This window comes from Pseudomyrmex gracilis, unplaced genomic scaffold (genome assembly GCF_002006095.1).
Source record: "Pseudomyrmex gracilis isolate BER0280 unplaced genomic scaffold, ASM200609v1 scaffold_92, whole genome shotgun sequence".
Taxonomy (NCBI): domain Eukaryota; kingdom Metazoa; phylum Arthropoda; class Insecta; order Hymenoptera; family Formicidae; genus Pseudomyrmex; species Pseudomyrmex gracilis.
In genome coordinates, this window is record NW_018020676.1 from 36,983 (window position 1) to 63,251 (window position 26,269).

General features: G+C 37.8%; 4 protein-coding genes across 12 annotated transcripts; 2 read left to right on the forward strand and 2 right to left on the reverse strand.

Moving 5' to 3' along the window:
- Positions 1–271: 271 nt before the first annotated feature.
- Positions 272–3,302, reverse strand: LOC109855576. Of its 2 annotated transcripts, XM_020430000.1 has the most exons (5): positions 3,159–3,302; positions 2,443–2,504; positions 888–1,008; positions 727–798; positions 272–572 (listed from the first exon to the last, which is right to left on the reverse strand). In XM_020430000.1, exons 2-5 carry the CDS (start codon positions 2,446–2,448, stop codon positions 367–369), a joined length of 405 nt encoding a protein of 134 aa, XP_020285589.1. In that variant the 5' UTR covers positions 2,449–2,504; positions 3,159–3,302; the 3' UTR covers positions 272–366. The 2 variants fall into 2 exon arrangements, with proteins under 2 accessions (XP_020285589.1, XP_020285588.1); XM_020429999.1 differs by lacking the exon at positions 2,443–2,504.
- An 850-nt stretch (positions 3,303–4,152) lies between these two features.
- LOC109855575 (zinc finger protein 76-like) lies at positions 4,153–7,293 on the forward strand. Of its 3 annotated transcripts, none has more exons than XM_020429997.1 (9): positions 4,153–4,213; positions 4,721–4,821; positions 5,018–5,198; positions 5,325–5,695; positions 5,820–6,089; positions 6,212–6,403; positions 6,494–6,682; positions 6,791–6,907; positions 7,010–7,293. In XM_020429997.1, exons 2-9 carry the CDS (start codon positions 4,744–4,746, stop codon positions 7,106–7,108), a joined length of 1,497 nt encoding a protein of 498 aa, XP_020285586.1. In that variant the 5' UTR covers positions 4,153–4,213; positions 4,721–4,743; the 3' UTR covers positions 7,109–7,293. The 3 variants fall into 3 exon arrangements, with proteins under 3 accessions (XP_020285586.1, XP_020285587.1, XP_020285585.1); XM_020429998.1 differs by having other exon boundaries at positions 4,162–4,213; positions 4,701–4,821; XM_020429996.1 differs by lacking the exon at positions 4,153–4,213 and having other exon boundaries at positions 4,220–4,821.
- A 1,358-nt stretch (positions 7,294–8,651) lies between these two features.
- Positions 8,652–21,513, forward strand: LOC109855539. 3 transcript variants are annotated; one of them, XM_020429918.1, is made up of 9 exons: positions 8,652–8,842; positions 11,776–11,968; positions 12,124–12,687; positions 15,270–15,446; positions 15,915–16,298; positions 17,060–17,322; positions 17,563–17,718; positions 17,800–18,927; positions 19,102–21,513. In XM_020429918.1, exons 3-9 carry the CDS (start codon positions 12,546–12,548, stop codon positions 20,122–20,124), a joined length of 3,273 nt encoding a protein of 1,090 aa, XP_020285507.1. In that variant the 5' UTR covers positions 8,652–8,842; positions 11,776–11,968; positions 12,124–12,545; the 3' UTR covers positions 20,125–21,513. The 3 variants fall into 3 exon arrangements, with proteins under 3 accessions (XP_020285507.1, XP_020285508.1, XP_020285509.1); XM_020429919.1 differs by having other exon boundaries at positions 11,776–11,922; XM_020429920.1 differs by lacking the exon at positions 11,776–11,968.
- On the reverse strand, positions 21,226–24,975 carry LOC109855541 (histidine--tRNA ligase, cytoplasmic). 4 transcript variants are annotated; one of them, XM_020429921.1, is made up of 6 exons: positions 24,716–24,975; positions 23,806–24,114; positions 23,118–23,330; positions 22,802–23,023; positions 22,215–22,716; positions 21,226–22,120 (listed from the first exon to the last, which is right to left on the reverse strand). In XM_020429921.1, exons 1-6 carry the CDS (start codon positions 24,818–24,820, stop codon positions 21,645–21,647), a joined length of 1,827 nt encoding a protein of 608 aa, XP_020285510.1. In that variant the 5' UTR covers positions 24,821–24,975; the 3' UTR covers positions 21,226–21,644. The 4 variants fall into 4 exon arrangements, with proteins under 4 accessions (XP_020285510.1, XP_020285512.1, XP_020285513.1 ...); XM_020429923.1 differs by lacking the exon at positions 23,806–24,114 and adding an exon at positions 23,429–23,582 and having other exon boundaries at positions 24,716–24,805; XM_020429924.1 differs by lacking the exon at positions 24,716–24,975 and adding an exon at positions 23,429–23,582 and having other exon boundaries at positions 23,806–23,894.
- Positions 24,976–26,269: the final 1,294 nt, after the last annotated feature.

The following is a 26,269-nucleotide window of genomic DNA, read 5'->3' on the forward strand; positions in this document are numbered from 1 at the left end:
ATAGGCTTTGTGTGTTAAAAAGCTGAACTTCAAAGCCTTATATCTTTTTTTTGGTACGGCTGAGCTTTTTGAGATTGAACAATATGATAGATTGCTTACTTAAAAATGTATATTCCAAATATGAATAAGATTGTAAATAGACTGAAAATCTCAATAACTACCTTAAATATAAAACTTGTCAAATATATGTACATATATGTTTATACTTGACAAATATATAATCTGTCAAGTTTTACACCTAATGTTAACTCAATATTAACTGTTTCAGTAACTGATTTAAATCCTCTCCTGGAATATTATTTTATTCAAACCGTAAAAGACAGTAGAAAAGACAAAAGACGAAGATACAAGACGGATCCTAGATTTTTATTGCGAGAATGGAAAGCGCGTGAAATCTTTACCTTGCGTTTTGAAGATATCGGGGTGGCCACGTCGCACCTCGTGCCAACTGTACCCGAGATCATTAACGTCAATTGGCGGTAGGAAAACCCCGACAGGCCATAGAGATTCGACATTCGTGGGACTTGCCTGTCGTAAGTGATTCCGCCGTAAATTCGTTCTGTAATTGTAATCTGTAAAACGAAAGAGTAAAAATACAACGTAAGTGATATTTTCACTCGCTACGTACGTACGTATTGAAAAAGATATGTTATCAATAATGATATATTTCATGCTGCTCGTGTAATTGGCCGCATTCAAACAATCGCGTGAAAATAGAATAGTCACCCAGATCCTTCGATCGCCTTGCGTTCCTTCGACCGATCGAAATGAATGACTTCTGGGCCACCGTGCGATCCCCTGGAGAGGAGAAGAGAAACGCGACGGAGTTAAAACATTTCAACTTAGTGCAATAGAAAACATATTATTGCGCAAATTTGATGCCTAACCGTCTGTCGTAACGCTGTGCTCATATGCATTAGGGGGCGACACAAATTTCACATGCACATTAGCGAGCGGCAAAGAACTGACCGCCGTAATTGCAAGAAACAGCAATAACAGCACTGTTATCTGAAATTAAGATAATGTTTAGCTCACGATAGGATCGGCAAGATTATGTTGCAATATGTTACAACTGGATTGTAAATTTTTGCTGTAAACGCGATGTAAACGAGAATTTATATTAACATGTGTATAAGTTTTTTTTAGAACGTAATTTTTTTTATTGCTTTGGAATTTATTTCTTCTTGACAAGATAATCAATTGTTCATTAAAATGAAATAAAAATACAAAGCGTTGCCAGGAGCCTTCTCTACTCTTCGCGCGTTTCCAATCAGACCGCGTTAGAAATATATCCGTGAATGTATAACCTTTAATTTAAAAAATTACACCGTTCAAACCACAATGCGTAGTTACCGAAACTCGATATACTGCTTTTATAGAAAGTTTTCTCAGATGCTAGAGTTGTATTGCGTGTTGCGCGGTTCAGAATATTACCATGTGATATTATCACATGAGATACACATGTAGTTAGCGAATACAATGAGTTCTTTTATTTTAAATACGTAAAATTCTATTTTTACATTTGCATACACATATATATATAAATTATACAAAACGTGATATGAACATCCTATTTTAAATTGAATTCACGTTTTGCTCGCCGAGAGAGAATTGCGCTATTCGATTTTCAAGGTGCAGCCGGTGACGAACGTCTTTCACGTGTCATGATACGGACGTTTGACGACAGATAAATCTCTTTTTTTTTTTTTTTTTGATGAATCATTCTGTGATGCAGAAAATAGCCGTACGAAATATGTATTAATGAAACGTGTCAAGGAGAGTACGTTTCTAAACTTCATTCCTTGTACAAAGACACGTACACGGAATTCATAATCTCGTAACGTGAAAAAAATACATGACGCTTATCCTTGAGATCAATCTTCGAACTTGAAGTTTATTACTCGCGGGAGAACAGTGTAAGAAAAAAAAAACCGTTTTTTATCGTACAACATCGGTTAGAAATGTTTGCCAACCGGTGTGAGAGCTTGAAAAATATCATCTCTTGTTCGCGATATCTCACAATTGCGAAGTTTCCATCCATTGTACTCTTTTTTTTTTTCAGATTTTCAGAAACGTGTGGCTCCCAATTTTTTTTTCTACACCGTAACAAACTTGACGTAACGTCAAAATGCGTTACGTCATTTCGATGACCTGCTTACGAAACATTTTGTCTTTTTCTGGTGAGCATGTAACACAAGATACTTTTCTCATAAGGACTACCCAGCAAGATTCCGCTTTGAAAGGTACAATATTTTTTTAGTCGCGACAATATAGTTACATTATATCTCTACATTCCATCGGGTATACTGTGTACCATTTATACACCGTCACGACTTTTAGCACGCGCGCGCGCCTACGCCTTGACGAAACGTTTGTACACGCGTGTGTATGTGTGTGTGTGTGTGTGTGTGCGAGTCCTCGAGGAGGAGGTTCGGTACATACACACATGAGCTCTGCAATGCGTATCAAACCACCCTTTCGCCTTCCTTTCCGCTCACCTTCACCTGAGAACACACTCGGCCGGCTTTTGAATCCGGCATTTGAGATTCAACGGCGCGGAAACCTTATGTGCATAGTAACACTTACACTGTAATAGATTATCGCCCGACAATTCCTGACAATATTCCGACAATAAAACTGAATATCGGAACGATTAAATTTTAGAAAAAAAAAAGGTGAAACTTGTTTTTTTACAAAATAGACAATTTAGTGACGAATAATACTTACGCAAAAACATCAACTAATGAAATATGAAAATTATAATTTTAAATACTGCATATATTAGATATATGTGTTATGTAATTATTATTAAATAATATTTAATTAATATAATTATTTTCAGTATTTTTCTATCAAATTGCTTAATCTACACGAGAAAAAAAACTTCATTAGTTTACATTTTATAGAAAAATTATGTAAAAAATATAAATATTCTTCTCAAAATTGTCTCAAATTTTAAATATTTAATGCGCGACTTGTGAGATATTATTTCATAACTACTCTCTATGCATAATTTAGAGTAATAATCGCACTCATATATTATGAAAAATTACTCAAACTGAACAATCAGCTAATGTAATGCACTGTTAAACGATTGCAATATTCTGCTGACACACAAATTCCTCTTGTTAAAGGTAAAAGTACATCACTTCACCCACCGTCGTCATTGTGCGATTGATCGTCAAAATTACGATCGGCGAAGGAACTCTTTGCACTCTCGCAACTATATTCTAACTAAATCGGCGGGACGTCTCGTGGATGCGGCTAGGAACTGATCCAGTTCGAATGGAGAACGTGTTGCGACCGCGGTGTGTGCATGAATTTCAGCATCCTCCTTCTAGCCCCCCACGTATATACGTACCCCACCTGCGTAGTTCGAACTTCTGTGGAGGTTCCTGAGATAGATACTGAGGATCTATCTATTTCCCCGTCGAGACTAGCGTATCAAAGCAAAACTTTCATCATTGACTTGGGATCGCGCTCGCCGCGATCGAATTTAGCGCTTACGAAATGTGCTCGCAACGCGCCGTATTTTTTTTCGTCCCCACGGTCACGACGAATCACGTGAAGTAACTGCGGGGGTCGATCACGGAATTGTATATATGAAATTGTTGCGAAACAGACGTTCTCTCTATTTTTGCAATAAAAGAATCGCCGATACGAACGTTCTATTGCATATGTGCGTATTTCTATACATGAATCAACGCGCCTTTATCTCGTTAGAAATTTAAAACACACTCCGCTCATTTTTTATCAATGGAAAAGAGGAAATTAAGCAAGTTGCAGTTTGCCGAAAAAAAAAAACGCACTATTGCGTTATTTCAACGAATTGGAGCATGTCGCATCTGCGTTTGTTGCAATATTACCGCTGTTCGTTGCGCGTGCAATGTATATAAATGCAATGCGATCTGATAGTGTTTATGAAATGTAATTATATCAATCCTGCTTAATTACATACAATGCGAAAGATAGGTATCTCGTCATCGAGGTTTTGCATTCGGAACGCGCGAGTCGGACTCTCTGTGATATCGCAAATATAATAAATAATTTACAAACGTTTCAACACACGTTCTCACGGGCCTCGTGCGCGCGGCCGTTCAAACGTTCGAATCGGAGCGCGCGCTCGCTCGGCGCGACAAGATGGCTGCCGCCGTGCTTCCGGTCCGTTGCGCGCCTAGTCGCGAGAGGATTTCGCGGGCGGCCGAGTTCATGGGTAATATTTCCCAAGATTCTTTGGTGTAACTGGGCGTACATGGGATTCGGCAGAACTTCAATTCATCGCGTGCGAGCGTGCATGTGTCATGTGTTGCGCGTCGTGTCATCGCGAAAATTTTCGTGCGCGTCGCGACGACACGTCTGCTCGTCTTCTCGGCCGCGGCTCGAAGATGGCGAAGTCCTCGTGTTTTGCGGCGACATCGCTTCTCTTGGAGAACGATGCCGCGTGTTTCGATGTTCCCCGCGAAATATCAATTGGCGCGCGGGAATGTCTCTCGATATGACGGCACAACGAACGATTGATTGTCGCTATGGGGGTTAAGTTACACAATCCATCCCCGATGTGTATATCGGCGCATTTGATGTGCGATTTGAGCGTAAAAAAATAAAAAATACGCGGCATTGTTTAGCGCGCTCAAACATGGAATAAAATTGCGAGCAAGATAATGTAATAGGGATGTCTCTGCTTGTCTGACGTTTGTCAGCGAGAAATGTATGTTTGCAGCTGCCGCGGATTCGTAGGAGATTATGTCGGCGCAGCAAAGTACGGATCTTCCAAATAACACTACGAAGCAAGAAGAGGAAATGATATTGCAGGAGTCTGAGGTACAAGGAGACAGATGTGTGATCTCTATGTAACAAATTTTGTTTCTGCTGTTCCGTACACAAAGATAATAGCAATTGATTATTACGAGAGTGATGACACACTTCAGTTCCACGAATAATTTAACTTTATTTTTATCTGCACAAAATATGATTCTTGATATATTTTTTAATTAATATTTATATATGTTTGATTTAGGATAATTCTGTAGATATATTAGAATGTTTGTCAGTTATGATTAATAATAATGACACTGAAACCGACCCTGACCAAGTGCAAGAACTCATATTGGACGATCAGTTGCTTTCCACAATGATGGCTACAATCACACTGCCTGATGGAACTCAAGCATTTGTTACAAATAATCTCAGTGATATCGGTTAGTGAGTTTTCTTATCCGATATCTCAATATAAATTATTTTTATTTTTTTTTTTTTGAATGTTTATAATCTTATGATAGTAATTATTCATGTTTTTAATTACGAAAACCAAAATATGTTTACAGATCCAAATCTTAAAACCCAAACATTACAAACATTTGAAAATGGAAATACCATATTGTTAAGAAGCTTGCCAGAATTAGGTAATGGCAAGACTCTTCAACTGGAACTGGATCCGGCTACATTTGTACAGACTGAAGATACTACTGTTGAAAATGTGGAGAACACATATTCACAAGTGGAGTTCATCAATGGCGCAGCTTACATGGTCGCCAGCCATATGGATGTCGATGAAGATTTATGGGAAATTGAAGATGGGAAATTAAAGAAAAAAGATCCTAAGATCGTGATCAATAAATTGTCTGATGTGAAAATTAGATATCCCTGTCCCAGAGAAGGGTGTTCAAAGATTTACAGCACACCTCATCATCTCAAGGTAGTGAATTTCTCAAAATTGTAAATTAAAATTTATAAATTAAATTAAAAAACATGAAAAAATTTGATTTTTTTTTGTTTCTAACATCAACTTATTAATTCTATTCTCTAATATTCATTTTTAGGTTCATGAACGTTCTCATACTGGTCAAAGGCCGTACAGATGTACGCATCCGAAGTGTAAAAAAAGCTTTTCGACCGGTTATAGTTTAAAAGCACATTTGCGAACGCACACGGGAGAAAAACCGTACAAATGCACAAACGAAACATGCAGCAAGAGTTTTAAGACATCCGGCGACCTGTTAAAACACGTGAGGACTCACACGGGAGAACGTCCCTTTCTGTGTCCATTCGATGGTTGCGGTCGATCGTTCACTACAAGCAATATTAGAAAGGTATGTGATTACTCACACATTAAACAATCAACATATATAGTACTAGTATAGTATCAACATGTATAGTTTTGAAATATTTCAGTAAATAACTAAATTCTAACTAAAAGAAATTTTTTTATCAGGTTCATATAAGGACACATACTGGTGAACGGCCGTACAAATGCACGCATCCGATGTGCGGTAAGGCTTTCGCTAGCGCGACAAATTATAAGAATCACATACGAATCCACTCCGGTGAGAAGCCTTACGTTTGTTCCGTAGAAAACTGTGGGAGAAGATTTACCGAATATTCTAGTCTGTATAAACATGTTCTTGTAAGCACTGGTTATTAACAATAGCGTGGTAGTCATTTAGATCAAGAATATAATAATACTGATTGAATGTTTATAAAAATGTGATTTTAGGTGCACGCACCGCTACGACCATTCGCATGTACTCTCTGCTCCAGAAGATATCGGCAGAGTAGTACGCTGCTAATGCACAAAAGAACAGCCCACGGATTACTCGATGGCGACGATGGTGCCGATCATTTACAAAATCCTCTGGAATTATCTAGTCAAAGTGAAAATCAAAAAAAGATTGTGAAAGAAACTGTAAGTACAACATGGATAAAATTCATCGTTCAGTGATGAATATTTTATACTATCACTATTTTAGTAGATGTAGTTTGCAAAATTAATTGATCTTGATTAAATTCGCAGCAAAAGCTACTTGGAAAAGACAAACAAATTCAAATTTCCAAAGTGATCGACAATGTGAACGACAAGGAACCGCAGATCTTACTAGTAGGAGATTCTTTGCAAATTGCCGCATTACAGGTATTTTACATTTTGTTGTGCGGATCTATTTTAAATATGTTGTGTGTAATAACCATTTTGTATGTGTAAAATATATCTATTTGTGAAATGTGTTAAACATAGAAGATCGATCTGGACGAGAATTTCGACGATCCTGGCATCGACGCAACATTCGAGGGATTAAATATGAAGATCGAAGATTTGGAATTTACCTGGAACTAGTGCGCGAAAGAAAAGACATGTACGCAAAGAAAAGTTCTGAGCGTCGAATATTTATCATCATGGTAATGTTTTTTCCATTCTTTAGAGCAAAATCAAATGAACGAGAATCAGAATTGATGAAAGAACTGTGTCAGAAAGTGATTAAGCTACATAGTAGCTATGACAAATAAAATTTAATTTTCTTATTTCCGTCGAATGTTTATTTTGAACAAGCGAGCAAGGTAAGATTTGAAAGAATTTTTTTTTTTTTTTTTTTTTAATTAATACTTTTATGTTGTAATTTTCTGCAAACTGGAGGCAGTGCCTTATCCGAAAATGTGTCTATTGTGCGCAAGGAAAGAGAAAGACAAAATATATTTCATCTTTTGTCCATTGGTAGTTGTATATGTGATATGTTCGTGTATTGTTCTTATAATTCTTCTAGCCAAACTTTTAGTATGATATAGATGGATACATTTGTATTACGCACAAATGTTCCAAGAAGAATAACAAGAAAAAAAATATACTGTTTTGTATCACATTTTACTTTTCTCACATTAGTTCATTTTCTTGAGATACATTTGTATAGCTGAATTTTTATAGAAACAAGTTTGGTGCAATATTTTTCTCAAACTTTAAAAAACTAATATTAAATGACTATTTATAACAAATTAATATACGAAAAATAAAAAATAGTGTACATTAATACAATTAATACACAGAAATTTTAAATTGAGTTCAATTCAAAAATTCATCCAAGATACCTACTTTGCACTTTGTATATAAATATATAAATAAATTACATAATTCTAGAATTTATTGATTTATTTATATATTTATATATATTGTAAATAACTCAACCAATTTTATCTCTTCTGAATAAAATTTAAAAAAATTTATTGTAAAAAAAGACACCTTGGCCACAGGAGTCAAATCTGCATTCCGTGCAGTCGCTTTATCAATTTGGCCATTTAAATTAAATATACGTTTATAATCTTCCAAACTTTTTAATATTTTACATACTTTTTTTATTTTCTATTATTTTTTAAGACCTAAGTGATAATTATTTCAACGAAATCGCGAATGTTTTTTCTTAGACGGAAAACGAGACTTTATGTTGCAATTAACGTTTAGTCGTTGATTAAACAAATTATTAACATGGTGGAAATATAACAGATAATGTACTAATATTACGCATTTTGATTGAAATAGCTTTGATCTTCTATTAAAAACAGATCGTAAGATAATCTTCCTGAACCTTGAAATTCTGTTTCCTCGTTCTCTTAACACGCTTCTATCCCCAAACTTGTGAAATAAGGAAAGAGATAGAGCGTGTAATAATACACAAAGTCTTCATGTATTTCCGAGAATTTCAATGTCAAGAAATCTTTGCTTTACTGACTTTTATATTACTAAATTTTAATTTTATAACACAATGTTCAGGAAGATAATTTTTCAACGAGCACTTCATAGGACTTCTTTTCGATTCTCCCACCATCCGGATAATCTTTCGCGTAGTGCTGCTCTTGATTACGGATAGTCTCTATTCAGCCAAGTGCTCGACCGCGCTGATCCGTTAATCTCGCAGATAACGTTCCTGCCTTTTTGTGACAACACGATCGCCAATTTCTGTCATTGAATTGTTAATCTCGTCAAAAATGATTTCGAGTTTTGCGAACGTCGTTGTAAAGTGTGTCTCGTCGGCTTAGGTAGATGTGTGCGATTAGCTCGAACAGCATGCAACGAACCAGACAGGTAGGTATCAAACGATTAAACTGATAAAGGGGCAATAATGTTTCAGGATTAACTGTCGTTGACATTTAGTGTTTAAAGGCATTCTCAATTTTTATGTATGTAAACAACGTTATCGAGCTCTGTTTTTTTTTCGAGAATCCATGTTTGATGTACTCGTTTTCCGATTTAGATATCCATTTTATGATACAAATCTTATTCCCCGAAAAAATAACAATATTGTGTAATGTTGTTGAATCATAAAATTTTATGTGAACGAAAACCCAATTTGTATTTTTTTAAATTTTACATGTAATATACAGAACGTGTGTAACATGTACAATGTTTGTATTGACGTTAAAATTGACGAGGATTGCATTTGTTGAGTGACATAATTTCTTTAGTTACAGAAACTTGTTTTTTTTTTTTTTCTCACGATAAAGACACTTGAAATCAGAAGATATAAGAGCGCATTTATCTCTCTCTCTTGTAAATTGTTAAATCTAAGCAGCTACCTGTATATTATATCTCAGTGTTTTATTGAAAAATTCAAGAAATGCGAAAAAATAATAGATAACGCGCGTATCAGCGTCAATCGTAATGTTATCGTTTGAAGTAGCGGCAGAGCAGAAAAAAAATTGTTTCTAAGTAATTACGATTTTCACATGTAATCTCGGTTCCCGCCGTGTACAACTACGATTACTATACACTACGCTGATGTCTCGCGATGTGTTTACTTTCAAACATTTTTTCGATTGATTTCAATGATTTATGTCGGGCATGTGTTTCTTGTTAATTAATACGCAAAAATAGAAATGATTTGTGGTATGACACATCAGAGTTTTTTTTAAACGTGTCTCTGAATTTTTAAAGAAACAAACGTTGTTTTCATCCGGGCAATTATTTTACCCAGTCATATAATTCATCTCGGAATCTTTAACTGATTTTTACGATAAGAATTTTTTCCTTAATTTTCAATTAACAGACTGAATATTTTTTTATATATGATAAAATTATTTTTTTTTAATGTACTAAAAAGATATAAAGAAATTTACTTATTTATTTTCTCTTTGATTTGTACGTAAAAAAAAACTTTTAACGCACATTTTATTGACACGTGTGATGTTAGATATGTATATAAATCAAATAACAACGTGTATTAGCTCCGCGATCTCATTAACGTGATCAGGGCGTAAATTTTGTCGTGGTATAATATATTCAATCTTTTTCCACCACACGCGATCAGAGTTAATTTAATTTCGCGATAGGTAGAACACAAAAAAAAAACACATGATTAATATACCTCGCATATTTCTTTTCCGACGTACTGTCGTACATATTAATTGTTAACTAATTGCCGCACGTGTATTAGTACCGGCATATTTTAACCGCAGCTGTGACCGACACGACGTGTATAGTAAATGGAAGATAATAACAGTTGTTAAGTGACCGTTAACAGCCATAAAATTATTCGAGTTAAAACGCCGTCGTAAAACGTCGTCGTGTTCAACTAATCATTTCAACCTGCTTACATCGAAGTGTGACGTTTACACTTCCAAGTTACACGCTCCGCGTTAGATTTGTAATTATTATCGTGAGAGGTGTGATGACATCGATTGCAAAAAAAAAAAAAAAAAAAAAAAAAAAAAAAAAAAATAGATTTACAGAGTATTTTGAGAGCGCGAAGATCTGATGGGGCAATGAATTGGCGCGAAAAGATGTGACAAAAATGATCATTTTGTTGAAATAGAAAAACAAAAACATCATAACCTGTTACCTCCACAACTTCGCTTTGATCTCAACCGTGTATAGAACGTAACTGCATTTTGTAAATAATAAATTGTAATTTTTTTGCTGAACGTACAAAAGAATTGCGGGTTTGGTAAACTGTACTTGAGAAAAGAATAATGCGATATGGGCTGACCGTCATTCGTGCCGTTTCGCAAATAAAGGAAATGTTTCGTGCGTGAAACGCGGTCGCAAATTTATCTCGTCAATTAGAGACGATGATCGATACTAGCGTGATGCATGATTGTTAACATCGTCGAAGGCTCCATCGGTACGCATCTGACGACGATGACGCGCGTCTTATCGCTGATAAAAAAGACAAAAGAATTTTCTAGTTTTATCGCGTTCTAATATTCTCGATAAATATTTTTTATTCAAATTACGAAGGAGAATTATTCTTTTTCCGACTATATCTCACGTCGTCTAGACTCTCTCTCTCTCCCGCGCGAAAAGAGAATTTATAACTTCTGAAATGTTTTCGCGTTGCGCGCGAAGCCCTCCGCTCGCGTGCGATAATAAATGCGAGTTTTCTCGGACAGGTACAAACAAGCAATGTCCACATCGGCGATATTAGCTAATAGATATCGACGTGTAAGATGTTACGGTCGAGACGTTTCTCGCACGTCATAAATCATATTTTTCTAGATGCGTAATAAGAGGATCAAGGCGAATCGAACGCATTATCGAGTCTGTCGCTTTCGATTGTTTAACAGCTATTCGTTATATTCCATTATTTTTTTTTTCTTATCATTTTTATTAACCGTACTCTCTTTCAATTTGTCGAGCGCGACATCCAAATTTACTAATATCTAATTTTTTAATAAAAGAACTTATTTTTTCACTTTAACTCAAAGCGAAAATATATCTCAATCGGTTTGATCAATAATCGATTCCTCTCTTTCGACACGTATCGTGACTACGAAAACAAAAAAAAAAAAAAACAAATCGACTCGAAAATTCGTTTCGTGACGCAAGTACACGCTCTCTCATATGACCTCATATGACTTTCCGCCAATTCCGAGATACTTTTGTACTGTGCCGAGCTGTCGCGTTTATGCAAATTCGTGTGCGCGGCGGCACGAGTGTCACGGGACAAGGGGATGTGAGAGAGGCGCGAGAGAGAGAGAGACACGCGCGCGTGGCGTCACGCCGTAAATCATCCTTTGCAGCAAATACAAAAATCGATCGTTATTATTGCCGATCCGCGATCGGCATGTCGGCGGGATATATGGTGTTCATCGGTTGAGAGCGAACGCATTGCGCAACCGACACCGCTGAAGGAAGGGTTTTGGTAGCTCTCGAAGCGACGTCCAAAGGTGCGCCCACATACACTCTTCCATTCCGGATATAAACGCGGCTTCCGTACGTAACGTTCGCGCAGTTCTTTTCGAATTGTACTGTTATACTATAGAGAGAAACCTGGTCGATCGATCAAACGGTTAAATAAAAACGTAAACAATTATCATGCGCGCATATATATCGTAAAGAGATCATCATGCGAGACTTTTTGGTCGCAGAGTTTTGCGGGCACCTGACAGAGCCATCCGTTCTTTTCATTATCGACGAAGCGATTCACGATGGCGACGCAGCGCCTAGATCGACAAAAAGGCTACTGACGAATTGAAGATATCGAGTTGCGGTTGATAAGCATCGGTGAGAGCTCGTCACATTGATACGACAACGACGACTATCATCGGGCTCAAGAAACTCGTAAAAACGAAGCCGCTCTTCGTGGGGAGATACATTAGTGCGATTTTAGCGAGCGAATCAGATGCTGATGACCTCACCGTCGAGAAACATGTCGAGGAAGTGCGTCCACCCGTACGCCGTTTTAACAAAAGTATGATGATCAGCTGAGCTGGGAATCGTCTCACCCTCCAGACGTGTCTTGCCGCCAGCTAGATCCAACCGAGTAATTGACGTCGGCGGCAATACGAGAATGTCCAAGAAGCAATGGCTGGTCCTGCTGATGTTGTTTCTCACGTACTTGTTGTTCGGCGCTTCTATCTTCTTTTACATCGAGAGCGACTTGGAGCGTGACAAGATAGAGAAAGCCAAGGACAAGCGCAGGGAGATCCACGGTAAGCATGTGATGACAACGACGTTGATGATCGCTACAGTTCTGTCTTGCGCTGATGATCGCCTGAACAATACTAACTAAAGTTTTTTTTTTTTTTTTTTTTTAAACTAGCATTTCCCGGAGACACTCTCGAATCGAAACACGTCGACGTCGATATCTTGATCGATAGAACGTCAACGAAATGACATTCGCGATCGGCGATCGCGAACTTATCGAATTTTACTTCGCGTTTCCACGAACTTTCTGATTAATTTGAAATCGATAATCCATAATACAAATTTCGAACAGCTGGGAGAGAGATGAATCATGAATACTCGTAAATTTAACGACACAAGTAATGACACAAGCTGCTGTGTTTCGATGTGTTTGCACGCGGGAAAGAACAAACAAATTCGCCAAAAGCATTTTTCGCACGCTCGCATTCATAGCTCATCGCAAATATAAGCCGTAGTAATAAAATAAAAGAATAGCGAAAAGAAATATAAATTAAAACGAAGAGCGCGTTCCGATTTGCAAAATCGGTTTTAATTGACAGGCTTCCTTGATGCGTCGGCGCATCACAGCAAGGAAAAAGTTAAAATGCGAGAGGAATATAGCATAAAAACGCGCGAAAGGAACGGGATTGCGTGTCACTTGCAATGCACAGTTTGCTACTCGCGCATCATTGAACTATTCAACACACTCTCGTTTATTAAATTTGCAACGCGAAATCCTTGAGAAGTATATGTGTTTATTAATTATCGCAAAGTTTGATACGCGTTCAAACATATCAATTGTGTGTAAAATCACTTAAATATCAATTATAAAATATCTCTCAATATATATAAGTTACAAATACATCGCTCGCTCGCGCGTTTGCGATTGATCGGCTATACTGATTATATTCCGCGCGCGGTGATTCGCAACGCATTTCGAGATTTCGGCGATAATAATGCAAATAATGCTTAGACCACGGTCGCGCGCAGAAGACGAGTCCAGCGTTGCAAAAAACGTCCGCGGAATTTCCGCCGCGCATCTTCTAAGAAAGTACGTGTTCAGGGTTTCAAAGCAAAACAGTTATTGTCAATCAATCTTAAGCTAATTGGGATTAAATTAAAAACCAATTATGTGACAAATTGCCGATTGACGAATTCGTACGACGATCAACGTATTCAAAATTCGTACGATATGTTTGATTATAATTGCGATTTTACAATCGAATTAAAATTTCTTCGAAACCACGAATCTTCGTGTTTCTGTATAGTTTGTTGACGCAGGTCGTCGTTCCGAGTTTTTAAAATTGAATTTGACGGATTGTTGAATTTAAAAATATGAATCGTGCAAAAATTGCGTCGAATCTTTTCTGACAAACTCGTAAATAGCCGGGAAATCGCCACGGCTGTTCGATGTCATTGGGTTTTGTATGCATGACCGTGCCCGGGCGCTATTGTTGTGACTTGCCAGAGAAGAAAGGGCATTTATTTAAATAACTCACAGTTGATCACAATGTCGCACGCTAAAGAACCGACACGGATAGGCCCCCGACGGCCAGTGTCAGTGTCATCGGCAGGGCCATTACAGATTACGAGATCATTTTCATCAACCACTCCTGTCAAAATCATTGCCGGTCGAAAACGGCGATATCCGTTTTCACGATTTATATATCGCGCCTATTTGTTCTCCTCCCCGTGTTCGGCTTTTTCGTTTTATATTGAAGAGAACGCATAAACGTTAATATGTTTGTCTCTTCTACGCAGAATTTATTTAATCAGTTTTTTATTTCTTCAGACAACGATGTGATTGTTATCGCGACGATTTAACATTATTATTAACTTGGACAATATATATAATCCCGTTACAAGTACTTTTCCTTGTGTGTAAATTAGAGAGAATTAAGATAACTTTAAGATAACTTAACATAAGATAAACAACGATATTGCAAAAAACGAAGAAGAGAGATAAAAAATGTACATTTCAATTAATTAAAATTTATAAAATATTTTTTACGCGAGAGTACAAGTGTTTTTTTAACTAAATATTAGAATCAATACGAACCGATATATGCTGGATGTATATAAATATATGTATATTTATACATATATATATATATTTTTTTTTTCAAACAAATTAATAAACATGGAGATTGGAAATTTAGTTCAAAAATTCAATACAAGATGCTAATTTTGCATCTCACGTGTGAAATCTCATACATGTTTCTTTTCAAATCTCATAACACAAGCTAAAAATGTTCTTCAAGTAAGTAACAAAAATTTACAGCTGTCTGATGTACATGGCGAATGTGTATCTTGCAATTAGTAGAATTCGCTAAGTTGTGCGCACGAAAATATACTACTTACGCACGAAGAAAGGTCCAGGCAAGGTTTGTAAACGGACAATATTAAAACGGCAAATATCAGCTGATAAGATAATGTTACAGTAATTGTCTCGAAGTGACTCCGTCCGGAAAGGATGGCGAAATAGGATTATAAGCGCGCGAGCGGGCGAGCGGAATAAACTTTTTAAGATCGATCGTCATCTTTTGTGATGACGCGTCCGCGCGTCTGTTCGAATTAAATACGTAATAATATAATTTCTCTCTTTCAGAATTACTCCACCAGCACTACATACCCACCACCAATCACAACCAACACGAAATCCTACAGATACTCACCGAATATTGCGGCAAGTCCGTCTACAACGTCACCGACGACGAAGTCGATCATTACCAATGGGACTTTTATAATAGTTTTTACTTCGCCTACACGGTTGTCAGCACTATCGGTAGGAATGTTGGATTGAAATTTTTCGATTGAGCATTTTGTATCGCGTAGATATAGATTCGTGTATATATCATTTGAGCTCTACTCTAACTCGTGTTTAAGATAAGTTATTTTTTTTTTATGTAGAGTGGAATCTCCAGAATTATATTGTTCTTTCGTTTTCAACCTTTAGTACGCGCTTACTTGAACATATACGAAAGAAATCTATTTTGTTCATTTATGAATATACACAGAAAAAAATGGAGTTTTTTCAATTGAAGTCGACGTCACGGGCTGCACAAAAATAAATATAGTTCGTGCAATCGCATATGCGATCAATTAAATATCTAGATTCTTAATGATGTTGCATCGACAGGATATATTTTAATTAAACTGATGCTGTCGATTCAATATCTTTTTTTTTTTGTTTTCCGTGTACATGTGCTGGTTTTTATTTTGAATCTGACCATTCGTTCACTTGCTGCCGCAGGATACGGCAATCTTGCTCCCACGAACACGCTCAGCCGCATCCTGATGATCTTCTACGGCTTAATCGGAATCCCGATGAACGGGATTCTGTTGACGCAGCTGGGCGAATTCTTCAGCCACGTGTTTATCAAGGCTCACAAGAAGTACAAGTCCTACAAGAGCAGCCAGCCGTTACCCGATTACTGCACCAAGAAACCAACGCCGTTTGAAACGCGCAAGGTTGAACTGGCCGCGCAGATCCTCATGTATCTGATACCGGGTTTCATCATGTTCATTTTCTTTCCGGCGTTTCTATTCATGCACTACGAGCGCTGGAGCTACGACGAGTCCGTCTATTACGCTTTCGTCACGCTCACAACCATCGGTTTCGGCGATTTCGTGGCAGGTAAATATCCTATCTTATCGATTTCTCGGATGTACGTGTAATATGTGTGCGATTATTATTATTATTATTTTTTTTTATGTAATTGATAACAAACGAGATTTCATTTGTAACTGCGCGACGATCCGCTACTCTCTCACTCACTCTCTCTCTCTCTCTCTCTCTTTTTCTGCTTTCTCAAAGCGCATCAAGATCCGCTTTTTGTGATCCGCACAAGTCTCGTACATTTCATCTCGCACATTCATTCATTAATATCACTCGTAATCAAAATATAGAAAAATGCGAAATATATTATTATCGAGATGAATATTCGTGTTGCGATTAAAGAAAGTTGACGTAAAAAAAATGGACTACACGAAACATTTGTTCTTTTTTTTTTTTTTTGACGTGTAATCGATAAGATTCAAAACAAAATTATAAACATTAATTTCATTTGAATCAGTTCGATAACACGACGGACACCACTTGAGGACGTGACGTACGTTAAATTTCTTCAGCTTTCTCGATTGACGGTAGTGATACGACACGCACACTTGTGTGCTCTCTTATCACATTCATCACAATTGAAAGAAGATCTTTTTGAATTTACTTGTTTCTCTGATTTAACCATAAGTCAAATATTTTTCCTCATTTACATGCTTACACGTGAGAAGTAGCAAACTCCGATACGTAAGTATAGTATTTTTTCCTCCCACATGCCTGTGTCGTGAATCAAGATAATTTGTATTAAGATCGTGTGATAAATATCTGGTTGAATTGCGCAGGCCAAGATAATACAAAGGGAAGCGGTCCATTCTTCATCATGTACAAAATATTTTTGATCTGTTGGATCTCCTTTGGACTGGGTTACATTGTCATGATAATGACGTTCATCGCTCGCGGTATGCGCAGCAAAAAGATTGTGCAGCTCGAGCACAAACTGGCGTTGAATCTCAAGCAGACGCAGAGCAAAATTTGGAACGAGTTTAACAAAGAGGTCAACTACCTGCGTCGCGTTTTCAACGAGTTACAGCTCTCTAAGGTCAAAGTAAGTGACCTGACCCAGATATATTTCAGCGTTGCGCATTCTTGACCAGATTGTCCTTTCGACTTTCGCGTGTTTCGCAAAAACAGAGTTCGTATAAGAATAAACAGTTCTTTTTCTTCTTCCATTTTTTCCAACTTATTTATTTTTTTTTTTTTTAAAGAATTTCATTAAGAATATTTTGATTATTATTTTCTTTATTACGTTGTTTTTGTCATTCTTTTTTACTTTCTCTGTTATTAGAGAGTATATGTTGACGAGTACGATTACGATGTTCCTGCGACGAAATTCTCGCGCAGCAACAGTTTTCCGGATTTGCGTAAGTTGGCGATCGGTGGATGTACGGACCACTTGACACCACATCCACGACGACGCGCTAATAGCGAGGTAGTACCAATGGTAAGCAAGTACTCTTAGAATATTAACTTTCACGGGATTTTTTTTATTTTATTTGTCTCAAAACAATGCTATTTGATATAGGAGCAATTGACGCGCGTGGTATCCGAGACGGACCTTCAGAGAATAGACAAAACCGCTACGTTCGCTGCACACGCTATAGTGCAGCCGGCAGAACTTTTAGCGCGCTTGGTCAACATTCTCGGTTACATACCTCCGCGGGATGAGTTCGAATGGGATCAGAACGACGAACAGTCGAAACAAATGGATGCTCAGACCGACTTGACGGGAAAATCAATGGATCAACAAAGTCTGCCCAACAGCACTACTCAATGGACAATCGGTGGCGAGAGATTCCCGTTCGCCAGACCTCGATCGAGAGCAGCCAGCGAGATGCGATTGCACGCTACAAACGACGAGTACGTTAATCCGAGCACCGAATGGACTTGGTCCGGTCCGGTGGCGCCGAACAAGATGCAGGAAATGATGAATGCACGCGACACTCTGCCTTCGAAAGACGGCAGCAGCAAACCGTACAGGAAGTTCCCGTCGCTCGCGTTGCCGATCACCGCGCCCAAAAACTTCTTTCCCAAATGGACAAAGCAATTCATGGGCAAGAGATCGTCGGATGCTGGTTTTACTACGAAGAACGTCGATAAAGTCGAGACAGCGGACGACAGCGGTCAACAAAACAACTCACTTGGTCCGCCACCGTTGTATCTGGACGACAGACACGACTCGATCACGAGGAGGCCGTATTACACGCATACCGGCGCCAATCTGTCGACTTATCTGGAAGGTAACAATTTGCTGGAAGAAACAAGCCTGGCGGATTTCCTCAAAGCGTTGACCGCTCTTCACGCAAGGGTGGGAACGGGAGTTCCTGAAGAATACATCGCCAAGCCGAAAAGAAAACTAGGAACGGCCTGTCTGACTCCGCCAAAGTTGCCCAGTTTGTTCACCCTGTTCTCGCAAAACCCGTCTGGTTCGGCGACTCAGAGCAATCAGAATACCGTCACGGACACGCAATCGTATCAGTCCAGCAGAAGGATGTCTTATAAGACTGCGGAAAGTACTTCCGGCTGCACCACGCCTACACCCTACATCAAGAGGGACAGCCTTGCCGTGAGACCTCGAAGATTTTCCTTGAGGCCGGTTCCAACCCCAATCGGTCCTTCCACGCCGACCGATTATGGCTCGCCACGATTGTCGGTAAGCTTACAAACTTCTTTGGTTGTTCGAAAATTTTAACAAATCAAATCAGTTTTATCTCTAAAATATTTTTGTTGCGTAGTTACTGAATTTCGTAAAAAGATTTTCGAGAGCTTATATTTTCTAATTTTCTTTATATACAAATAAATGTCATAAAATTCAATTTTGTTACAGTTACGATCATCTCCAAAGATAGACAATAGAGACCTGCAAGAGCTCTCGACGGATCCCTTCATTTTCGTATCGCCGAAGAAATCGCTCGTGAATATGGAAGGACCGCTAGGACTTTCGTCGCCGATCAAACAGCCATCCAATGGCCAACGGTTTTCCATAAGACCCGCGCAGCTCAGTGCTCAATCAAGTCCTACTGACAACGTACCTTTATCTACGCCATTACAGACGTTAAAACCACTGCCGAAATGGAAAGCGAGTGCGTTGCAGCGGCAAATCAGTCAGATAAATCTACGTCGTCGCACCAGAGCGTTCAGTCTCAGCGACGTGCGTTCTGATAAACGTGAAAGGAGCCCCACTCCTCTAAGTCCTCTCGCGATTGACAGCAACAAACCTATCGACGTTAGCAAGACGAATCAGAAAACGGTGACCATCATGTCACCGGCAGAGGAGATGGCCTTGAGGAATGAACAAAGTTCCGCGACAGCTTCCCCGAACTTCCGAAACGATCAGACTTCGCAGCGGGAAAATCAACAGGAAAGCGTAACTGTGCCGATTAAGTCCTGCATTCTCCAAATTCCCGGCGCCCCGCCCGCGGCGGTGAATACATCAACAATTTCAAGTATAGCGAGCGGAATGTATCCTCAAGGCAATAAAACTTCCATGCCGGTTTACGAACCAGTTTACAAACCAGTATCGTGTGAAGAAAAAACATTCGAGCAGAAACTGATAAACTTTAACGACGCATTAGATAAAATGGTTCAAGAAACGAATTTTGATGTCAATGAGACCCCGCTTAAAACGGAGAACCAAGAAATGAAATCCTTGAGTAGCGAAAATTATTCAAGATTGAGAAGCGAAAAGCTCAGTGTGCCTATAGACTCGTATAAACCACTGCTGCAAGTGATGATAGAAAAGCCGACGGTCAATCCTTTTGAGCAGTACAGAGCTATGACGAAGTCTAGTCGAGACGATAACATCGTCGACTTGAAAGAAGTCAAAGTTGAAAAATCACCTAAAACATAATGACATCATTTATATTGGTCTTGGCAATGTGTCTATTTTTCTTCCTGAATTTCGGGACAAACATTTATATAACAAAAGAGTTGTGTAAATCTCTCTTGCCTGTTTGAAACGCGATTTTCGTCGTTGTTTTATCCGTAAACAATCGTATGATATTAATTTTACTCTGTGCCGATTTTGAAATGCTATATTATAGGACTTAAAAAATTTGCTCTTCGAGAAAATACGTATTTTAATAATTATAGATAGGACAAATAATAATTTTATACCGTAATTTAATAACGATGAACTTTTATAAAAAGTTTTGAACAATGAGTTTTTAAGAAAGTGAACTTTAGTGATATGTTTAGACGTAATTTAATTTGCCAAACTAGTCGAATCCGCAGGTAGGTACTTCACATAAAATAAATAATCGGCAAATGATAATTATTAAGTATGTATAAATTACAAGATATGTAAAGTATTTAAATCGATAAGAAAATCAAAAAGACTGTGATATAAAGATGTTTATTCTCAATGATTATTCCTTACTTAAAAGATTAAGTAAATTAAAATTTAGATAAAAATATTATATACGTAAATAAATTATTGAAAAAATACCGTGATAAAAAAATATCATCACATTTTTCTTTATAAAATCTGAAATCTAAATTACTCCTTTCTTAATTTGAGGACGTTATTACACAGACTTCTATATAATTTAGACCGTAAACATGCTATAGTTTCATATGTTGAAGAGATTGGATGAAGAAGATGGCTAAAGAGTATTTATAAATACAGCGGAATAACAGTGCGACAATAAAAATCCGTAAAAAGAAAAAACATTTAAATAAAAGCTGATTGATAATTATAAAAAAATGCCAAACGCAGCTATAGAAGTCTGTAGTTGTTACATTACATCGAATAAAAATGAAAGTTGCATAATTCATGCGTTAACATTTCATATCGCGGTTCAAGTCCTAACCGCGACCTGCATATTTATATCACTCACGCGCGTGATCACACTTATCTCATGTTAAATCTTAATAGTTAATATTTTTTTCGGATATGATCAAGGGAACAAGCTGTGCGAGACGTCAATTTTACTGACAAGTTCTTGTAAAATAAGTTATAAAGATGTATTTTTGGTTTCCTGAGCGGTTTGCTCGAAGCTGTGTGTGTATACATGTGTGTGTTATTACTATAAATAAAATCCAAACAAAAAGTTAAAAGCTTACTCACGTGGAAACAAATCCACGTGACAAAGAATACAAAGTAACTATCACTTCTTCAACAATAAGTATATTTACTTATTGTGCTTCGGCAATTTAAGTCCGCAAGTGACACGGAGCTTACTTGCTCATCGGTAACACAATTCATCGTAGAAATAATAAAGAAACCTCGCGCCGTGAAAAAAAAAAATAAATAAATAAACTTGTAACGCGCGAGTTTAAAACAAGTCTAAATGCAATATAAATATTTTTTCTTGTACTGATGTTGATTTTCTTTTGACTGCGAAGAGAAGTATACAAGAGAACTATGTGTTACGGTAATGTTTCTAGTCGTTTTCGTATTTCTTCAACGAGTTTGTTGCGCGGCACGCGAGCTTCTTCACGCGTTGAGATGACTCTCAACGTGACTTCACCCTTGGCCAGTTCACTCTCCCCGATGATTATCGCCAGAGGAATAGCGTTCTCTTCGCAAAATTGCAACTGTACCAGAAGCTTCGCGTTCCTTTTGTAAGACTGCTCCGCCTTCAGTCCGGCTTCCCACAGATCCACCAGTATCTTCATTCTCTCCTCGTGCAAGTTCTTCTGCGCACTCGCCACAAACACTTCGGTCTCAGTAGTGCGTATTTTTCTACCTTTGTTCGCCAGTTTCGCTTCCATAACGCTGAATATCCGTTCCACACCTAATGAAACGCCAACGCAAGGCACAGTTTTGTTCTTGCTGTCGAACATACCCACCAAGTTGTCATAACGACCACCACCCGCCACACTACCGACTTCGATATCGTTACCTGCGAACAATTGTAGATATAAATTATTTTATGTCAAACAAAAGCTTTCAAAAATTACGAAAAAAAACTGTAGAAAAGCAAAATTACTACATACCACATAATACAGCTTCGTAAATGATACCCGTGTAGTAATCGAGTCCTCTCGCGAGACTCAAGTCAAACTTGGTCTTATCCAGAACTCTGTAGATGCTACAATATTTCAGTAACAATTCCATTGCGTCCAAGCCTTGTACAGCCGCAGGCTGTTTCATTAGTTCTTTGTCTTTCTTTAGTTCGGCTATCAGTTCCACTCCGCCTGACAGAGAGACGTACTTGCCGACTTTGTCGGCAACATGCTCGTCCAATCCTTTCTCATTTATCATCTCTTGTTTCACCTCTTCCCACGGACTCTTGTCTAGTTTGTCGACAGCAGAACAGATACTACGAAACTTGCTCGTAGGCACGCCGCACACGGCAAATATACCGTCCAACAATGACCTGTGGTTTACTTTAATCAAATACGGTCCCAGATCAAGATTCTCCAATGCCTCAGACACAACTCGGATGCATTCCACATCCGCCAACATCGGATCGTACTGGCCGGCAATATCAAAATCCTGGAACAGTTATCATCAATAGAGCTGAAATTACTCATAACATGTAATTTAAAAATATCGTGTACGTAATGCATATAATGCTTACACATTGATAAAATTCTCGATATCTGCCTTTTGTCGTTGCCGGGTTATCTCTTCGGTAAACTTTGGCAATATGATACCTTTTAATAGAAGATATCTTGCTCATAGCTAAATATCTTGCGAAAGGAACTGTTAGGTCATATCGAAGTGCAAGAATTTCACCACCCTGATCTTTCAGGTCGTAGATGAGCTTGGTGTCTTCGCCATATTTACCCATCAAGACTTCCTGTATAACAGAAACAGTTAGTACAATATACAGTATGGATAAAATTAATATTAAATAATTAATATTCTTATAACTTCAGTAAGCAACTTTTTACCTTCAGCTCGAATACAGGTGTATCTATGGTTTCAGCACCGTGGCGTTTGAATACTGCTATAATTTTCTCCAACACTCCCAATCGCACTGCCATTTGTTCTGGATTGTAATCTCTTGTGCCTTTAGGCGTTTTGAGAATGAGTTTGTGAGGGCAACCATTTTCATCTCCCAATTGTGCCTTCAGATCCAGTAACTTGGCAAGTTCCTGTTCTATCTAAAACAAGAAATGAACAGAATGTTTATAAGCACGGAACGAGACTGTCATTCTTATTCTGTATGTAAAAAAAGAATATCCGAGAGTATCGTACCTACCTGTGGTGTTGTGGACATTGAAACGTTGCGATTGTATTTCCGTATGACGGAGAGAGAATTGTTGCGTATCAGGCGTAACATCGTAAGTGGATGAAGGGATTTAAAAGGCAACCAGAATGAAAGAGAAAAGCCCCCTCAATGTAGATTTATCAAACTAGTCCAAACAGCAGAGATAATATCAGTAAGCAAGCTAGCAAGGGACTGCCATTAATTATTGCCATTAGCTATGCAATTTAAGATACACTTGTATCTTTCTCTTTTCTTTTTTTTACAAAATGTACATCATCTAGAAATCTTTTGTTTTTGCACTTCAAATCATTATTAATAACTTGCAATAACTTATGACAGCTCTGCTTGCAAGCAACCGACTGCCTCACCTTTTTATCTAGCGTATCTTTGCTAATATAGCCAATAGTGTTTAGTTGCTCAACCTTTTCTGCCAGGGAAGTGAATGGCGCTTCCGCAGCAGGAAATGCTAGACGCTCTTCTTGAGTAAAGCTTCTCATGTTAATGTACCATCTGTTCAGATGTGGCCACCTCGCAAGGTCATTAAGGACGACACACAAGGTGTTGTACAATTGGGTATCTTTGGACGTCGGATACCAACCATTTACATAACTGACATCAGCAAAATCATTGTTTACTCTCTCTAACTCAACCCTTATATCAGACTGCTTTCTGTATTCCTGAGAAACGAGACGTCTCTCTAAAGACCCAAAACATTGATGAACAAATAGGAGGACCTAGTCCTTGAACCTGATATATAATGCAGTACAACTACTACATTGCAAGAGACCTGTTACATCATTTGTCTGCTATTGGAAATAGTAGGTCTCTCTAATGTTATATTTATTTTAGGAAATTGTTTCTACATTTGTACATTTGTACATTTTTCGTACAAATATGAAGTTAAAACTTGAGGAATGAAAACAAAAACACGTAAAAAATGCAGCTGAAACCAACACGGATGTAAAAACGATACCGACAAAAATCGAGAAAGTTTCGAGAAAGTGTGCAAACCACCAAGTACGAAATCAAGTATGTTAGATGATTACGGCAAAACTGTGAAATCGAGTAAGACAAAAAACGGTAACGCTTTCAAGTGCAACGACATCGAACGCACTTTCGTCATTATTTCGCGGAAGGAAGTGAAAGGGACATGGATCAGAGTGACAATCAAGCGCGAAGCAGATCACGAAGAGACAAAGAGAAAGGAAAGTGTGCGGGTCTCATGGATCGCGAGTTAAGAAGATTCGGTGAGAGAAGCAGAATGCAAAAATGTTGTACCTGCGTTGCGTTGGCCCTTGTTGCTTTCAGTTGTCGCACCACTTCGCCCTGTTCCTTCACACGACTCAGCAACGTGTATCTTGATTCAGCCATCGCTAGTCCCATGCGGTCTCAGTCTCTCAAGGTCCGATCGAGTCCAATTCCGTCCGTTCCTGCCGTCACTTTAAAACTGACGAACGAATCGCGCAAGGTAATTCCCGCTATGTAATTGAAGTGGCTCGAGAGGGGATTCGTTTGTCAGGTTGACGGACTCGATCCCGTTTGCACCACATTTACTTTCTGCACTTGGAGTGAGCTAGACAAATATATATATTCAAATAAGAAAAAGACAGAAAGGAGAGAACAGTTAAGCCTGTTCTACAATAAGTCGTATGTCGCTGTCGGATGTCGGGCGCATGCGTATTGAGCTGGCGCGTGTCATCGAAAGCTGTCGTAAGTCGAGTGTCGCTGTCGTAACAGAAGATGACCAACTTTCATCTTTTGGCGACTCGCGACTAACGACAAAACATTTACCTAACCCTAACCTAATGACTTTTCTAGTAATATATCATTCCATACTGCTTAACCTTATTTATTTCCACATATTTGACACGATTGAAGTTGAAAATAAGTTAAAATTCATTTAAAAAACTTTCAATAATATGGAATCAACGTATGTCACAGTAACTATTGATGAATTAATTATAGAATTTGTCAAAGAAAATCCTTGTGTATATAATAAAAGCGACGCAAATTATAAAAATGTTGCAATAAAAAAAAGAGTGTGGCAAAATCTGTCCGAAAATCTAAAAGCCTTATATGATGTGGATATGACAGGTAATATTTATTTTAAATTCATATATAAATAAATTAAAAATAATATATAACATAATGATCTGTGTAGCTGATGTCATAGAAAAACGTTGGTCGTCATTGAGAGATATGTTTAACAGAGAACATAGAAAACAAAAATTGCCACCTTCAGGTTCTGGGTATACACCTACAAAAGAGTGGGAACTATATAAAACTATGCTTTTTTTGATTCCTCATTTAGCTCATAGACGGTAAGTTGTAAATTATTATAATAGTTTTTATGTATTTGTTTTTTTTTTATGTATTTGTATTTTTTTTGTCATTTTTTGTAGAACAAAGACTTCATTTCCGCTGCCGAGCCAGTCAACTAATAATTCAAGTAGTGCATCATTCGAAGCTACAAATAGTTGTTTATCATCTAACACATTGATAAACAGATATACAGTATTTGATAATTATAGTGAAGATGCTACTTTAGAAGGTTTATATCATTTAAAAGACAAAATATTGTTTTAATATTTATGCATTTTAATATAATAAAAAATGTATAGGTGAAGGGTNATCTTTGCAAACAGAAAAAGATGAATTAGAAACAAATCCTATTGAAGAAGACATGACAACTAGATCTACTAGTACAATGTCCAATTACAGCAGCAGTAGCAGCAATACGCAACTATCAGTACTAAACACCAATTCTAGAAACGTAAAAAGTCCTTCATTGATATTTAAACCGGTGAGAAAAGTTACACCGGAACCAGATAA